Source organism: Artibeus jamaicensis, unplaced genomic scaffold (genome assembly GCF_021234435.1).
Source record: "Artibeus jamaicensis isolate MK-2021 breed Jamaican fruit bat unplaced genomic scaffold, CSHL_Jam_final contig_464, whole genome shotgun sequence".
Classification (NCBI taxonomy): domain Eukaryota; kingdom Metazoa; phylum Chordata; class Mammalia; order Chiroptera; family Phyllostomidae; genus Artibeus; species Artibeus jamaicensis.
This window is the reverse complement of record NW_026521842.1, coordinates 6245916-6264176: the sequence shown is the minus strand read 5'-3', so window position 1 is coordinate 6264176 and position 18261 is coordinate 6245916. Positions and strand designations below refer to the sequence as shown.

At 44.4% G+C, this 18261-nt stretch overlaps 1 protein-coding gene across 1 annotated transcript in view; it reads left to right on the top strand.

Annotated features, from left to right (window-relative positions):
* Positions 1-18261, top strand: part of CDH13 (cadherin 13) — a 1059406-nt gene that overhangs the window by 813219 nt on the left and 227926 nt on the right. Inside the window, exon 7 of the mRNA XM_037142446.2 lies at positions 4771-4949. Coding sequence (XP_036998341.2) covers positions 4771-4949 — 179 coding nt within the window. The remainder of the gene's footprint in view (positions 1-4770; positions 4950-18261) is intronic.

Below are 18261 nucleotides of genomic sequence, written 5' to 3'. Positions count from 1 at the left end.
GGCCTCCCACTTGAGGCTGGGTGACCTTTCACAGAGATGGACAACCCCTCACCTTCAGAGCTGCACATCGCTTGAAGTCACAGGGAAGTGAAACTTCAAACAGCAGCTTTCAGGCCATGATACGAGGCAGCGCTTTCCTTTAATCAGAGCAAGGGGCTATCTGACCAAGACAAAACTACCATAATCATTCATCAGCCTGTCATGTCGGCGCTGGTGTCCTACCACAAAAGAAAATCATGGCCTGACCTGAGACTTTCAACAATCAACTTCTAATTCTTTTCTTTTGCTTTGGAGGGGCCACTGATAATTTATTTGGATCTGGCCTGGGAGCAGCAGGGTGACCATCATTTATTCTGACACTCAGGGGAATACTGTGATGGGGAGAAGACTGAAATGTTCTGCGTGCAGGCCCCACACCCGTGTCTGTTGTAATTGTCATCTCTCTGCCATCAGGACATACACATAGGCATGAGATGAGCACTGGTGCGAGGCTGCCAGCTGATGGAAATGAACAAGCCCTTCTTAAAGTCCAGGGTCAGGCACAGAGGCCACCCATAGGCAACTGGAATGGCTGTCCTAATGCTTACCTGATTAGCACGCCTTGGACTTGGAATTGGTGTATGACTGCTGAGTTCAGTTCCAACAAGAGCCTCCAAGGGGCCAAAAAGAGCTCAGAGGAAACAGTGAAACATGCTTGGTTATGAAAGATGCCCAGATAGCACTGTTCACTCTTTTCAGTAGACAAGTTACCCACGGCTTCTGGTTAGTGTGGAATAAGGCAAAGCTACAGTGAATTAAGAGAACTCATTTCTCCTGAAACAACATCGATAGAAGGCCTACCTACTACTGTAGGTATCGATGTCAGATACTGAACTTATAAGTATGAACAAAACACAGTCTGTGCCCTTCAAGAGCTCAAATTTAGGACTATGTGGCCCATCACATACGATTTCCTTTAAATGAAGAGGTTCATCGACAGAGAAGTTTGGGAGGTGCTGAAGATTATGCCCCCTTAGAGATTTTCACCATGTATTTGATGCACTAAGAAGTCCCCCAAGAGGGAAAACCTGTTTAACTGGGGTTAAGCAAATTTCCCAAAGGTGTTTCGCAGCTGAGCCCATGGAATCAGAGGTCCTTGCATACAATTTAAGAAAAGCTGGATCAGAAGATTTATCTAGCCACTGTAGGATCTGGAAGTGTGAAAACCTTGACCCAGCACCGGTGGGAAAGGCTGGCAAGAACAGGGTATTGGACCCACAAAATGGACTGGAACTCAGGACAGAGCCTTGGCCCTGCAGGGAGACTGGAGTACCGCAAGGAGAAGCAGTGCAGACGACCGTGTGTGTGTGTGTGTGTGTGTGTGTGTGTGTGTGTGTGTGTATTGGTATAGAGTTGTGATCTCCAGCAGAAAGCCAAGTGTAGAAACCGAAGCCGAGGGCAAGGTGAAAGGGAGAGGGTGAGGCGGGGAAGGTGAGGGAAGTGATGGGCACCAGGACTGATCCTGCTGTGCCGCGTTCCAGGTTCTGAGAACAATTTAATCACGTGCTCCTTTGTCTGAGGCCACTGCCTGCTGTGCGGATTTGATAGTAAAAGGCATCCTCCTCAGAACATTAACGCACCAGGCACCATACTGGTTTTTTAAAATATTATCCCATTAAATCTTTACAATAACTAAGACAAAGTGTTACTAATATCCTCATGTGATAAATGGGAAACTGAGGCTCAGGGAGGGTTGAGTTAGTACAGATCTGAGCCCAGACATTTCTGCAGCACTGCAGACCTATTTACCCTATACGGCCCCATTCAGTCCCCACAGAGGCAGGTCTCAGAGGCAAGTCCCAGTCAGTATTTACCTCTGGGCTAGAACAAAGGCAGAGCTTGAAGCCAAGTACACCTGCTCTCTAACAATTCATTAAAATAAAAAACACTTCTGTGTAACCTTGGGAATATTCCAGGAGAAGCTTTTATTGTATCCTGTTATCAAATCTGTAAAAATAACAACCAAAAAGACATTATCAATGAATTTCCCAGTGAAAATGGAAAATTCATCAACCAGGAAGGATTTTTTTCTTCCTCTAATTATTTTAATGCAAATGATGACAAGTTGAAAGCCATGATGACTTCATTTTTCACTCTTTTGCTTGTTTGTCTCTGACTTCAATTAAAGGCAGATTAAATAGGACACAGATTCCATCAATCACGATTCATTAGACACTAACAAAGTGCAGGGCACTGGGTCATGCATACTTAACCAAACACTGTCTGGTGTGGACTTGGTGGGTCCGAGGCCTCCTTCTGTGCTTTTGGCCACCAAGACCTCATTTAGCACACACATCCCTGGGATAGGCTGTGGGCCTCTGATTTCTGATGGACATTTCTCTAGTAGGCCTATTTCCTAGACCAGGAAGGCAAGTAAGTGTCACTTGTCACATTAAGCTGATGGACAGGGAGTGGCTGTGGACCACTGGGCTGAAAGAGACCCTGAGTCCACAGTGTGGCTTAATGGAAAACAGAGAGCCAACTGGTCTGCTAATATCTTCTAAAGGCCACAGGCAAGAGAAGGGAGCTGCACATGCCAAGAATTTTCTATTCGTGCACTGCCAAGGGTGTCCAACCTTTTGATGTCTCTGTGGCCCAGGGCAACTCTGAAGAAGTAGAGTTGCCTTGGGCCACACATTAAATACACAAACACTAACAAAAACTGATGAGCAAAAAAAATGATTTAACATAAATTTACAATTTTGTGTTGGGCTGCATTCATAGCCAAACTGGCCCGCAGGTTGAACACCTGGACCCTGAAGTTTTCCCTGTGAAACAGGGCACAACAAAAGATGCATCTTGATGCATCTGTCTTAATGGCGAAATTAACTGAGACTGCGTAACAAATCGATCCAGCCTGCGGGTGGTCAGAGTCTCCTTGTTTACCTGATTCATCAGACCTAATGGCTGATAACCTGGTTCCCATCCTGGGAAAAAGCAAACTAGCTCTGAAGCCTTGAGAGGCACTGTCATCAGAGTGAGAGGAACACTGGGAGGCTGGCTGAGCCAGGTGAGTTCTGTCTCCTGAGCTTCAGTATTTTTGTATATGAATATTCCTGCTAGAAACAGCAGGTCTACAGCTTTGTGTCTTAGTGGTTAGGTGGCACTTTATGGGCCCAGAAGTGTCCAGAATCAGAAGATGGGACTGGATAGCCATAGAAGTCATAACTGCCATGAAAAAATCGTGGTTGGGCAGATTACCCTGAGCCAAATACGGTGGCTCACAATTGCCAAGACCATCAGGAAAATGTGCCTTGTTCTGCTCTAGACCATGCTGCTACAAGTACTTAGGATTGTGGTCCTTTTAAATTAAATTTTAATTGCAAAAGCAATATATTCTCCCTGTAAAAATGACCAAAACATTAACAGACTGTGCCAAAATCTTCCCTCATCACCATGCCTAATTCCCGTCCTCTAAGAGAGGCTCCTTTCCCGGATTTAACCACCACACCCCTATGCAATTCACCTCAATAGAGCTTCTTCTAATCCATGCACTTACACACATAAACCGTACCCACAAAATAGATGCGTGTGGTGGGATTTTCTGTGTGCAGGCAGGTTCACAAAAATGAAGCCATGCTATGGTTAATTTTCTTCAACATGACATTTTTCACTTAATACTCTGTCTTGGAGGGCCCTCCATGCTAGAACACATTCGATCTACAACCTTTTAAACCGCTGCAAAACAGTTCTTAGTATGGGAGAGACCATCACTTTAGCAATTTCTCTGTTGTTGGACCATTAGGTTGTTCCCAGTATGTCTCCAGGATGGATAATCCCACCATGGACACCCTTGCAAAAACCCCTCATGTAAGAGTTTCTTGAGAGTAGATGCCAAGAGGGAGAATGCATTTGTTTTTACTCATTGCTGCTCGATGGTCCTTGAATGTGGCTGCCTGATGGTCCTTGAATGGTCCTTGAATGTTCTCCTTCGTGTCAGTTGTGTGTGAGCAAGACCCTGTACTTGACACCCTTCTCACCCTTGACATATTGAATAGTCCTCATGTCATGCTCATCTTTATATTTTCTTCATGTCTAAAGTGCCTAAGACAGTGCAGCTGCCCCACAGATGGTGCAAAATTAACATTTGCTCACATTCCTTCCACCTGGAAAGTCTTCCCTTCTAGGTCCCTCTTCTTCACCTTGCTCCCACCCACTCACCCCTCAGACACCCGCCCCAGGGACCTGTTCTGGACTCCGGATTAGACGAGGTTGTTCTCTGTGTTCATTAATGTGCTCTCTCGGTGCACTGGGTATGCTTTGTTGTTTTTACATTTTTGTGCGCTATCTCTCCCACTAACCACTGGCCTGCTGGGCAGCATAGGACATGCCGTTCTTACCTCTGTGTCCCCGACGCCTGGCCCAGGACCCCACACATGGTAGGCATTCATAAGAGCTTTTGAAATGAAGGCTCTTGTCATGGAGCCACATCTTCAACAGAATGAAAGCCTGTGAACATGAACAGCATATCAGCAGAAGGAAAAATTAAGCTGTCAATCTGTTGAACAGCAAAGATTCCTCTATTTCAGGCCTTTTCACATGATGGAGTGGGGAGGGAAGGGGGAAGAAAAGCTAAAAAATATCAGAGCTAGAGAAATGCTTTCCATTTTTAATCTGGAGAGCAATTGGCATATCGCTTCATTGCTATTGCCTGGGTGGGGGACAGGGGCTCCACCTGCCTGTCACTGTCTCCGAGTGACCATCTCCTGTCCTTCTGTCCTGCCCGCTTAGGAACCACGGTGATGCGGATGACAGCCTTCGACGCGGACGACCCATCCACAGATAATGCCCTTCTGCGGTATAACATCCGTCAGCAGACGCCTGACAAGCCGTCTCCCAACATGTTCTACATCGATCCCGAAAAAGGAGACATTGTCACCGTTGTGTCACCTGCACTACTGGACCGAGAGGTAAGCTGAGAGGTACACGTCTTCTTCGTGAGAGTCAAGCTCCGCTGTCACACGAGGGGAGGTGTGGCACTGCAGTCAAGGGCGCTTCGTGTCCTGATGGTGGAAACGAGATATTCACACATGGCCGTGTGGGAAAAACCTACAAAGGGAAATGGGGTGAACCAAAACACACACTCTAAAAACCTGTATCGTCTAGGATAATTTGAGTTCATTTAAGCTGATGCTTGTGTTTCCTCAGTGGCTACTTGTTCACGAGGCCCTGGTTATTGTGGAGCCCTCCCCTTACCTCTCAGCCATGGGGGGGTGGGGGTTGCAGGAAGGCAAGTTGGGAGGGAGCAGCTTTGTCTAACAGTGAGGCTCCCTGCCGGAGTCCAGTGGCTTTGACCCCTTTTCGTTCTCAAAGCCCTACTGGGTGCATCACTGTCTTCCCCTGGAACCACTGTCTTCTTTCAATCTCTGCTTTTTCCCCTTTAGGTTGTATGGAACCCCACGCATCTTCTAGGCCAGGTGTCTCAAACAGGTGACACATGGGCCCTGGTCAGTCCATGCTCTTGCTCTTTGGCTTTTCCCAGGGTGTTTTAGCACTTTCACATTAGTTTCTGTGTCAAAGTATTGAGATTTTATATTTCTTTTTTTAAAATTCCAACTTCTAGCCTTTCTAGAAGTCAGAAATTCTGGAAATTGAGGGCCCAAGTTTCCACCTGTGGATAATTGGTAACATCAGCTGTAACAGTTAGATGGAGCTGGTGTCAGCTGTCCCATTCAGATGGGACATGTGCTTCCTCTCCAAGTATGACCCCTCACAGATGTGGCCCTGGCCCCATCCCCACCCTTTCCCCAGGCTCCAGGTCTCTTCTGCAGCCCACTGCAGACTCTTTCCATAGGGAAGCCTCTTGACCCTTCGAACACAACATATCGAACCAACTTGGGGATCACCCGCCCATCTATCCATGCCCTTCCACCCCACTGCCAACCTGCTCCCATCCTGGAATCACTTGCTTCCAACATGGCATAACCCCACATGCATGGGTAGCAACCTTGACCTTCTACAAGCACCATCTGCCCTGCAGTAACTGCTGAGTTTCCCTAAGGGGCTCCGTGCATATTCCTCTTGGTATTTCTGATTAAACAAATCTTGGGGCAAAAATGCCTTCTCTTCTTTCTGCTTTCTATGCTGTGGCTTCTCACAAGATACTGGGTTAGACACACCTCCTCTGGGAAGCCATCCTCCTCCACCTGAGTCTTCCACTGTCATGCTCTTTCTCTGACCTCTACCTGTACTTACTTGTAGCCATCACGTGGCATTTCCCATATGTCCTGTTGTCATTTGTCACCTTAAAGAATCTCCCCTTCCTCTTTGTCCAGACCTGTGTTTTCCCTTATGATAACCACTCAACACATGTAATTATTTAAATTTTAATTTTCATTAATTGAAATTAAGCGTAAAACAGTTTTTAGTCTGACTAGCCGAATTTCAATTACTCAGTAGCCTCAAGTGTGTGGCTGGTAGCTACTGTGCTGGCCGGAACAGATAGAGAACATCACCGTCATCACAGGAAGCTCTGCTGGGCAGCTCCAGCCTAGACTGTCAACTACTTGAGAACAGAGACCGTGATGGTGTGTGTGTGTTTCCTCACGGGATAGCGTGGTTTGAGCACTCTTTAAAACTTCTAGTTGTATGGGTTTTGGCATGTAGGCCAAAATGAATTGGAAATGACGCCAAGATTTTTATACTCGAAGGAGAGGAAACGGTAGCTAGAAATGGGAAGTTATTGGGAGGGAGGGTGAGAATAAAATTTGCATTGAAACTGTGGTTGTTTCTTAACACTTAGAAAATGTGGTTGTGTCTAGTTGAAAATAGGAAATCGGGGTAGAGGGGAGAACATACTGAGTCCATTTCCTTGCTTTTCTCTCCCATTCCCTTTCCACCCCTCCCTGGTATATATATGGCTGTGTGACTGCCCTGTTGTTGCCTTTGGAGGCAAGTCCTGACTTCCCAATGCTCTCTGTGCCACCTGCCTGAAGCACGTGTGTGTGCATGCACACACACACACCAGCTTGGCCAGACCTCTAATGCTCCCAAAGGCGCTTAAAAATTCTTACAAGGGAAAGATAAAATGCAATGACTTTTTTTTATCTTAGTTCTCTTTTTCCTGATATAAAATGTTTTGTAAGTCTCGATTTACAAATCAAAGTGATAATATAGTGGATCATTTCATTTTTTCAGGTTTATTTTGGTGACAGATGTGTTTCAAGCTTATTATCTTTTCATTTGGGTTTTGGTTAAGTTACATTGAGTATATAATTATGGGAATTGAATTAAGCATTTCTAGCCACATACATAAACAGCTCAAAAAATCAAAAAGACGAATGCAATTTAACCGAAATTGGAGAATCAGTGGAGATGAGTGAAGAGTGTCACTTTTCCGCGAGGGTTTCCACAGTGCGGTGCTGACCCGGGCAGTCAGGCAGGGAAATGTCTCTGGATTCGGGCAAGCGCTGTCTGTCCCCTGGTGCTGCCTGGGCTTCTTGTCGGCATGTTTGCTGGAGGACGAAACGTGACTCTGCGTCACTCGTCTTTGAAGGGGCAGAACTCGCACATCAGACAGACCCCCGGTCGGGGTTTCCCACAGCCCACCATGCTTTCATCCCACTGAGCCTTCCTGCAGTTCCGTGCGTGTGACAGCTTCCCTCCACAGGACCGTGTGATCGTTGTTCATTATTTCTGGAGACCTGGTAAGTATCCTGTCTTTGGTGCGGTTTTAAACATCGACTTCCGGACCCCCTGGGCAGAATACTTAACACAGATTCATGCACCACTCACTCCTTGTCAAGAAAATATTCTGTTGGAGGAGGCCTGCAAACTTGTGTGATTCCAGATGACATTACGTTTAGCCACCCTTTCTCACTCACGGTACCTCAAACAGCACATTCCGGTGTTGAACATTGTGAGGGTAAACAATAGGTAGGCGCCCCTTTAGAGCAGGGGCCCCTGAGATTATGCACACAGGTCGCCTCCATACCTTGGCTATTGTAAATAATGCTGCAGTGAACATAGGGGTGCACACATCTTTTTCAAATTAGTGTTTTAGATTTCCTTGGACAAATACCCAGAAGTAGAATTTCTGGGTCACATGGTCATCCTATTTTTAATTTTGGAGATAACTCATACTCTTTTTTATACTGGCAGTGTATTACCATTCTGATGGTCGCCCTTTCTTCTTCCTACCCTCCTTCCCCAGGTTGTCCCTCGTGGGGCCAACTGTGGTAGGTACCCTCACTGGTCTGGTCCTCTGCCTCTTCCAGCAGGAAAGGGATTTAATCCAGCTTGTTCCCTGATGTATTCCCAGTCCTTAACACATAGGACATACTCAAAAAAATATTTTATGGGGTGGAGAGAGAGGTGTAAGGGATAGAGAGTGGCAGGCAGCATGACACCTCTGTGCACACAGGCTGCCATCTGGCGGGGCAGAGCCAGGGTCCAGATCAGCTGACTCTGCTTCTCTCTTCATTTCCTGGTCTGTTGGGGGCGGTGCAGCCTCTGGGCCCAGAGCACATGCAGGAGCAAGACCATGCATCTCTCACCCACTCTGGGCAATGTGAAGGTGCTAGAAGGCAGCCCACCCACTCTCTCCACCTCCTGAGGACCCATTACTGACCCCTCCCCTCCCTCCTAACCATGATCATCAGCTGATGGGGCTGCCCATTTGACAGGCCAACTCTGCCCAGCAGATGCCATCCAGTGAGTGGGTGGAGAAGACAGTTCTTAAGATGTTCCTTGTCCACTGAGCCATGACCTTGGGGAAGTACACCAGGACTATGTGGGAAATGGTATGGACAATAAAAGTGACAATGCTCAGCTCCAACTTTCCGCCATGTTCAAAGCTGATCTATCCTCCCCTGCTTCCCCCCAGATTGGCGCACTTATAGGCACCATGATTCAGGAGTTCTCTGGGCTCCTGCTTTGAACAGTGGGCCGCCTAGGGATGTATTGCCTGAAAAAAGAGGGGCTCAGAGGGAATAGGAGGTGGTCTTTGTGTGTAAGGAGGATTGGCCTTTGAAAAGAGAAGGTGGATTTGTTCTGACTGGTCCCCAAGTGGTGGAATCAGCCAGCTGGGACAGTGGTCCTCACACTTGGCTAAGGAGCTTTAGAGACCCCAGACTCCAGACAAGGCCCAGGTACATCACACTGGAGCCCTGGCTGGGCAGAGCACAGGTGTCAGTAGTTTGAAAAAACAGCTGATGCAAATGTGTAGTAAATAGAAGAATTGCCTTTGGAGGCTATGCTTCAATGTACTGATAACTTAGGAGGTGAGGTCAGAATCCTGGCCACATCATTTATTTGGTTTTTACCTAGGTGAGTGTATTAGTTTCCTAGGACTTCTCTAACAAAGTACCATAAACTGGGTGGCTTAAAACAAGAAAAATATATTCTCACAGCTCTGAAGGTCAGTCTGAAATCAAGGGGCTAAAGGCTCTGGGTGGCGGGGATCCTTTCTTGCCTCTTGCAGCTTCTGGTGTTTGCCAGCAATCCTTGACATTCCTTGGCTTGTAGATCATACTCCAGTCTCTGCCTCCATCCTCATGTGGCCTTCTCCTGACTCTGTGTCTTCACATTGTTGTCCCTCTATGCATGTCTGTGCTTCTTATAAGACACCAGTCATATTAGATTAGGACTCATTCTAATGGCCTCATCTTTACTTGATCGTGTCTGCAAAGGCTCTGCTTCCAAATGTCACATTCACAGGTTTTGGGGTTAGGACTTTGTATCTTTGGGGGAACACAATCCAACCCATAATAGTCAAGTTATTTGACTTTTGTATGTCTTACTTATTCATCTGTACAATGGAATAACAGCACCTACCTCAAGTGAATTGCTGGTGAGGATCAGATCTGTCAAAATACATAAAGCACATTGTCTATAATAGCTTTTAATATATTTTATTGATTATGCTATTACAGTTGTCCTATCCCCCCTTATTACCCTCTGCTCTGTGCCCCTACTCACCCACATTACCCCCCTTAGTTCATGTCCATGGGTCATACAAAAGTTCATTGTCTTAATAGTTCTAAATAATGTGAACTATTGTAATTATCTTTATCTGGTATAGTAGTAAAATGTAAGTGTGGGTAATGAGTTGCCCACTGTGGGATGTATTCAAACATAGTCTGCCCTTGGTAGGATGACACAGAACAGATTCAGTTAACCAATAAAGGTCATGACCATAATGTCTTTTCCAACCTTGAGAAAGTAGTTATTAAAACACTTACTGAATAGTTTTGATGTGCAGTCTACTCCGCAGGATGTTGCCTAGGAGTGTCAGTTCCCCACTGGGCCAGCTGTGTGACCTTGAGCAAGTCATTTAACTTCTGTGAGCCCATTTCCTCATGAGTAATGACTATGACAATGACATCTGCACTACCGACTATAGAGTCATGAGAGCAGCTGTGGTGACCATTTATTGCCCTTGTCTTATCATAAACTCAGTGTTAATAGATACCCAGTTTCACTTGGACACATGGTGCATTTTCCATTGCAAGTTCTTCCATTTTCCAAACTACACCAGAATGTACACCTCTTGAAGAAAGAGATCTGGGGTCTCTGTTCCATTTCTGTATTCATATTGCCAAACTTAATGCTGGGTAAATGATAGGCATTTGGTAAAGATTTGTTGGATGGATGGATGGATAATCTATATTCCTTCAGGTGTATACTTATGAGCAAATATCCAAAAGATTATCTGAGAACTTGCTGCAAGACCCACATTCTAGCATGTGTGTGTAAACAGAGGAAATTATTTTGTTTTAGCCCTTGTGTAATCATCCAGTAATCTAAGTGATTTGCCTTATACCTACCTTGTGTCAGGAACTGTGCTAGGCTCTAAAAACGACTGTAGAATAGGACATGCATGGGGATCTGTGTATCTTGCTTAATTGTCTGGAGAAAATAAGAGCCATACATCCTACTGAACAAAATTGGATTCACATGGGTCACTGTTTGATTCTTTTCTGTAACCATACTCAGCCCCTCGTTTTGACAGATCTATGTTTTTAAACTATGTCTGTCCTCCCTACAAAATAAAATCAAATAAAGGTCTTACCCTAACGTCTGATAAATGGTTTATTTAATTGATCATTTTGGCCACTAGACTGAAATTTATCAGCTGAAATCTGCTAACTTTTTTTAACACAGCCACAGTTTGCAAATACTTGTAGTAAATAATGGTCAGTTCTGGGGCTTTTGCATGTTTGTTTGTTTGTTTGTTGCAAATGGAAAGAGTTTCTGAGCGAGGCCCTTGAAATTCCATCTGAACACTAGAACTGTGAAAGTATTGTTAGTCTTTTTAAGAAGTTTGAGCTGAGCACTCTGCTATCTTTGCTTGAATTCACCTTTATCTTAGTGTGTGCCATCTTCCAGATAATCTAAGGGACAACCTGCCCATAAAAATGTACATACCATAAAAGATATTGGACTGTGAGTGTAATTTATTCTCTATTTTCAGCTGGTAAAGGCTTTTCTGAAAGTTGATAATGCCTCCAGTTCTAGGTCAAACATGAAAATGGAGAGAATTTCCTTCCTTCCTTCCATGGTGTCACATAAGGACTTATTTTTAGATTTATGTGCATTGGATTCAGGAGTCCTTGAGTGTATCAGAAAAGAGAATTGAAAAATGGTAGGGGGACCATCCCAGGCAAAATAATCAATGAAATTGGATGTGCAACTGAAGCTGAAAGAACTATGTGTTTGGTCAAGATTATTTAAGTTAAAATATTGTCACATAGGGTACATCTCCAGAAACATTCTAAAAAGATCTATGAAAATGATGATATCAAGTCAAGCTGCTTGAAAATAAAATAATAGTAATAAGGTAGCAATTTTCAACCTCTTTCATCTCATGGCACACAGAAACTAATTACTAAAATTCTGCAGCACACAAAAATGTATTTTTTTGCCCATCTGACAAAAATAGGTGTGATTTTCATTCATTCACACTGGACAACTATTGTTGGGCTGGCTGTTGTCATTTTTTTATTTGACAGTTTAAGGGAAAACAGGTCAGTACTCCTGACCAAATAACCAAGTATTACATATTTTAAAATTTCTTGCAGTACCATGGCCAGTGTGGCTCAGTTGGTTGGGCATCATCCCACAAACCAAAAAGTCATGGGTTCAATTCCTAGTCAGGACACATGCCTGGGTTGTGGGTTTGGTCCCTGGTTGGGGTGAATGTGAAAGGCAACCAATTGATGTTTCTATCCTTCTCTTTCGCCCTCTCTTCCCTCTCTCTAAAATCAGTAAGCATATTCTCAGCCCTGGCTAGTATAGCTCAGTGGATTGAGCGCCGGCCTGCGAACCACATGATCACGGTTTGATTCCCAGTCAGGGCACGTGCCTGGGTTGCAGGCCGGTTCCCAGCAGGGGACGCATGAGAGGCAACCATACATTGATATTTCTCTCCCTTTCTTCTTCTCTTCCTCTCTAAAGATAAATAAATAAAATCTTTAAAAAATGTTAATTTAAAAAAATAAGCATATTCTCAGATGAGAATAAAAAAAAGTCCTCATGACACACTCATTGAAAATTGCTGTAGGCCCTGGCTGGGTAGCTTAGTTGGTTAGATGTCATCTCTATATGCCAAGTTTGCAGGTTCAATCCCTGGTCATGGCACATGCAAGAATCAACCAATGAATGTATACGTAAGTGGAAGAACAAATCAATGTCTCTCTCTCTCAAATTAATAAATAATTTTTTAAATTGCTGTAATAGAGGCTAGTATTTCTCCCATGCCTTGAATGAAATCTAGAAGTAATCATACACTCAGGAAAATAAATGTTTTCAGCTGCTCTGATCTAATGCTTACTTTTCTCATTATCATCATGTTTAAAACATTGTCAGTAATTACACACAATTCAATCATGCTGTCAAGGATATTATCTTCCTTTGTTTGGATGGGTGGAACTAGAATTATTTAGACAGCATCCTCACCATTTCTGCGAGGTATTTACTCACAAATATTTTTGTTGATATAATTTCCTCCATTTTTTATATCACTTCCTGCTGAGAAAATAGAGGGGGAAAAAGTAGATATAAATAAACTTTTATTATTTTTAGAACAATGCATTATTCTTGCAAATGAAACCCAGCTGGTGAGCCCCTCTGCAAATCCCACTTGTTCTTTGTGCCAGCAGATAAAACGGATGGGACATTCCTCAGGAAGGACGCTCAGCCCTGGGTCTGAAATCCAGTTGCAAGCCTGCGGCCTCCTGCTGACAGCGGTGGGGTGAGAGATGGGGAGATCAGGGCCTTGCTTTGTAGCCTCCTTCACTCCACATTCTGGATAAATTCTAGCAGGAGACCTGGAAGAGGCTCAGAGCTATGTTGGTGGCTCTAACTGTCTCCACAGGATTAGGAGACAGCTCCAAGGTTGGCCTGCCAACCCATGAAAGTTAGGGCTGTGTCTGGTTGCCCAGTATGACCTCAACTTAGCTGAAACCTGGTCTGACATTCATGGGCCAAGGGCATGTGTTCTGGCTTTAGACTATAAATTCAGAGCTACCTCTACCTCTTCACAGATGTAAGAAGGTGGGCAACTCACTTAACCTCTCTAAGCCTCAGTTTCTTCATCTGCCACAATAGAATCATCACACTCCCTATCTCATAGGCTTATTGGGAAGATTAAATAAGATATGTCACCCTGTAAATATTAGTTTATATTAGCTACTTTCATGAAGGACAATAAGGTTGAAGAAGAAGTGTTCAGGAAGTAGATTTATGCTCTGCCCACAGAGCAGAGAATCAGGCAGGCTCTTGGTGTTCAATAAAACCATGGTAATCTAGCTGCCAAAATTCAAGGACAAATGTGGACACATATGTATCGAGCACCTACCAATGTTTGCTTTATCCAGGACACAGTGCGAGACATCAGGGATGCAAAGATCCAGCTCCCTGGTAAGGAAATAAAGCAGACGTATTAATAGCAAATGCACACAAATACGATTTGTGCTGTTTGAATAAACAGCACATATTTGATAGAGGAATGGCAACGTGCATTGAAGAAGTTGAGGGAAGGGCATTGTCAAGAAAGGAACAGCATGAGCAAAGGCATGGCACATTCCTATGTTGCTAAAAGAGAGACTGGGGAATTGTGGGAATTATGGAGGCAGATACCAAAAAGGGGGAGGAGTTGATACAAGATTGCAAAGGGCTTCAGATGTCATCCTACGGGTTATAGGTATATCCTACCATAAACACAACACCACCCATCATATTTAACCCACCACCCACATATTCAATGCAGCTCTGTTAAACACACTGCACTCAGAGCTGCGACTTAGAGAGAAAGCTGGTGAGTGAAAGGAGAGGTGAGCAGTAAAGCAAAGTCATCGGGAGGCAGATGAGGGTGCTGGGTGAATGTTGGGTTTTGATCCACAGATATTTCTATCCTCAAGGAGAGAGATGAGGAGTTACCACTTGAATCTAAATTCCTCAAGTTGTTAATTAGATTAATAGACAACAGTCTACTTTGTATCTTTTGTTTTTGTGCATCTTAAAGTATTATACAATCAGCAGTTACTTGGCTCGTGTTGAATCAAGATGCACAACTTTGTCATTAAGAGAGATTCATCCTTCTGGATTTAACAAATGTTCAATTTTCTAAGTTTTTTCTTTTGTTCTTTCCCCTTTTTTTGTTTTCACATGGCAAAATAACTTAAAATAAGGGTGATGAAGAATTTAGAGTACTTGTTTTTCATCACTTTAAATCTCTCCATCTTATGAGAAGTACCCTATAAAACTAAAGATTTTTGTTTTTCAAAAAAAATTTCTTTAGAGAGCAGCTTATTTCCCTTTATCAGCCAAGAACTGTGATTAGCATGTTAAGGCATGTTTTACTTCACTGACAGATTTTCCAGTAACTGTCCTGACACAACATTGTTCTCAATACCATCTCTGTGAAGTCCTGGCTGGAGAGACGCCTCCAATTTAGAAAGACTGTCTAGTTCAGTTTTGACTTTGAACTGGTGGAGAAAATTGGGAAAAGCATTGCTTCACCATACTGAGAACAACCATCTTTTAAGAAAAGTAGGTTAAGAGTCTTTGGAAAGGAGCTATTTCAAACTTACCTTTAATATGCTTGGCTTCTACCCAGATCCAGGTTCATCACAACAGCTGGGGTTTGTGAAATGCATTGTAAAGCATTTTAAGGGAAGATGACCAGAAGCTAGAACACTGAGATTAAGGCAAGCCAGCAACAGACCATTTCAAGACCTGATGATGTCTCAAAGTGCCTCAGATCCACATTTCTATCAGTTTTGTTTTAAGGGGGTATCTCATTTACTGTGTTTTTGTAAAGGATGAAAGCTTGCTGGTAATGGGACTTGGTGTTCTAAAGGGCACACTGGGTGTGCCCATCCAAAGGAGGGCACTATGACGTCACATTCGACAATGAAAGGACTTCCAATTGTAGCATTGTCTATTGGATAAGAGGAAAACACGTTTTTTCTTTAAGGGCCAGATGGTAAATGTTCTAGGTCAGAGGTATCAAACTCATTTTCACCAGGAGCCACATCAGCCTCGCTGTTATCTTCAAAGGGCCGAATGTAATTTGAGGACGGTATAAATGTAACTACTCCTTAACAGTTAAATGAGAGCTCAGCGATGCCTCCGGGTAGATATAAGGTGCCGGCCGGACAAAACAAGGTGGAGGGCCGGATTTGGCCCATGGGCCTTGTTTCGTGGGCCAAGAGGCAAAACTGAGAATATTATGTAGGTACTTACACAACCATTTAAAATGTACCCATCTAAAAAAAAGTGTTTTTAGCTGATGAGCCACTAAAAACCAGGCAGCTGGCTGGATCTGGATCATGGGCCTTCGCCAGCCACTGCTGATCTATGCGATCATCACTCACCATGGCCAAACAGTAGCAGTTTCACCTGCTGATCAATGCACGTATTCACATATCTATGTCTGAGGTCCTCCCTCAAAATACTGACCACACTTATTAGTCACACTTGAAGTTGCATTATAGGGATAAGAATTAGGTCATGAATGATGGGCCCAATTTGATATTTTTGTCAGAACAGCCCATTCCTCATGATTAATAAACATAATTCTAGACATTTGTTAATTAATTTTAAACTCAAAATTTGGCTACAGTAATTAAAGCAACTAGTTCGATCCAGAAGTAATAAAACCAAAAGTGCTGTCTAGACATACACTAAACACCGGATGCACCCATTCAGAACGACTGCTGTGGTTCCGTGAGAGCCCTGACAGCGGGGAGAGTAGGGAGTGAGAGGACCCTGAGGGGGAGAGGGCACGCTTCCCAGAGGAGGGAGCTGTTCTTGAGCTGAGTCTGCAGCCAGATGAAATTGTTCACAAAAACTCTGTGGTTCTGGGAACATTCGTAGCTTGAGCAACTGCTAGCCATAATTATTTTTTCCATGTCATTGGAAGTACTCTTCTGCCATGTCACTGTTAATGCTCCAGAGGGCTCCATGGTATGGAAGGAAGTAGCGTAATACAGACAACCAGCCCCTTTTGTTGGAGCTGTGTCTGAGTTGCTTCACCTGTAAAATGGGAATCATAACAGCACCTGCCTCAAAGGGCTGTTTTGAGGATTAAACAAATTAATACAAGCATGTACACAGAAGAGTGGCAGGTGTGGGTTGGGTGGTGCCCTTGTCTGTGCTGTGCAGCATGGGTGCAGTGACCATGCATTGTTTGGGTAGTAACAATACAATTCTGCTCATCATTTTTAAAAGCATTTGTATCTAGGTCCTGAGGGCAGCAGGTTTCAAGTCAGGACACCAGAGTGGGTGGGGGCCGGCAGGACTGTCCCCTTTGAGTTCAGAGACTGGTTTCTAAGTGAGCCAGTTTCTTCGTTGATGAAACAGTGGGAATCTTACTGTGCATCATGCCTCCGCCAGTATTGCTAACATCACAGGCAATGCATTGCAAATGTCAGGGGAAAATGTTTTCAAGGGTGTATTAAGGTAAATCTTGTCAAAATGTCCTCACCTGCAACGATAAGCACTCTGGTTCTGTTAAGCGACAAGGCACAATGGTGGGGTTTTTTTCCTTATCTCAACACATGCTGACCAGTTGCTTACTTTCTCTTTCACCAATCCCAAAAGGCAGTTTAATAGACATATTGTGGTGTGTGTTTCTGTGTTCTTAAGACAGACATGGGAAATGAATTTCTTTTGACCTTTGCAAAGAACAGCTATAGAAATAACTGCTGAAATTCAATGATCGGCATCTCTATTTATGGACCTCAAGAGTGAGAACTGAAATTAAATTCCTTTAGATATTTTCTCTCCCTTATGAACTGTTTTGGCAGACTTATCTTTCTCCACGGGAGTCTCCTCAGGTCTTCACTCTAGTTTTCTGTCTCCCTGGGCTCTGGATTTCTGGGGTGGGGGAGGATTCGGAGACCTCAGCATTCTCACTGCTTCCCCGGCACTAGGCTACCTAACACATGCAAGAGAGGCTACGCTGTGTACTCACACTGGACAGCTACAATGTTGATGATCATAGCATCATTTTTTTCAGCCTCGAATTAATTAAGGTCGTAACACTCACAAGAGTACCACACCCATGTTACCACAATGGCAGCCGGTTCCCGAGGGCTGATGTGACTTGCCTGAGTCACATGCTGGAGCGTCAGAGAACTGGACTCGATCCCAGAGCTTCTGCTTCTGATACAACCTGGCAGCTGAGAGCAAAGCATAGGCTGTGGGGAGGAGAAAATCTGGACATCTAAAGGACAACCTCAATGTTTATGAAACTTGTATCAGGGATTTCATTGTTCTTTGCTCTGAGCCCCTTCACACATTTGGGAAGCTTGACTCAGTTTCCCTCGGCTCTCCCGCTGGAAGGGCTGTGTGGTGCAGTGGCTCAGAGGTTGGGACTGGGGAGTCTGAACCCCTGAGGAGCAAGCTCGCCTCTGCATGCTGTTACCAATGAAGCTGATTGATGAGGACAGTCATGAGTCTGGCCAAATACACTTGCTGATATTTTATGCTTTAAATTAGAGACTTAGCCCCACCCAGAAATGGGTGGTATGGAACAAGCACAGACCACACCTCCCTGGGTACAGCCCACCCTAGAAATCCTCTTCCAGACAGGGGCAGAGAAAAAGGGTGGGGGAGAGGGAGAAAGAAACGGAAGACAGGGAAAGAGTTTCCTGTCCAAGAGGAGCCTGCTGGGAGACGCCACTCTCACACGCTAATACCTCCATCCCTTTCCGCAGGGTAGAGTGGGGGCAGGGTGGCCCCTAGTCCATAAGCCACCTTTGTAGCTAGGAAGAT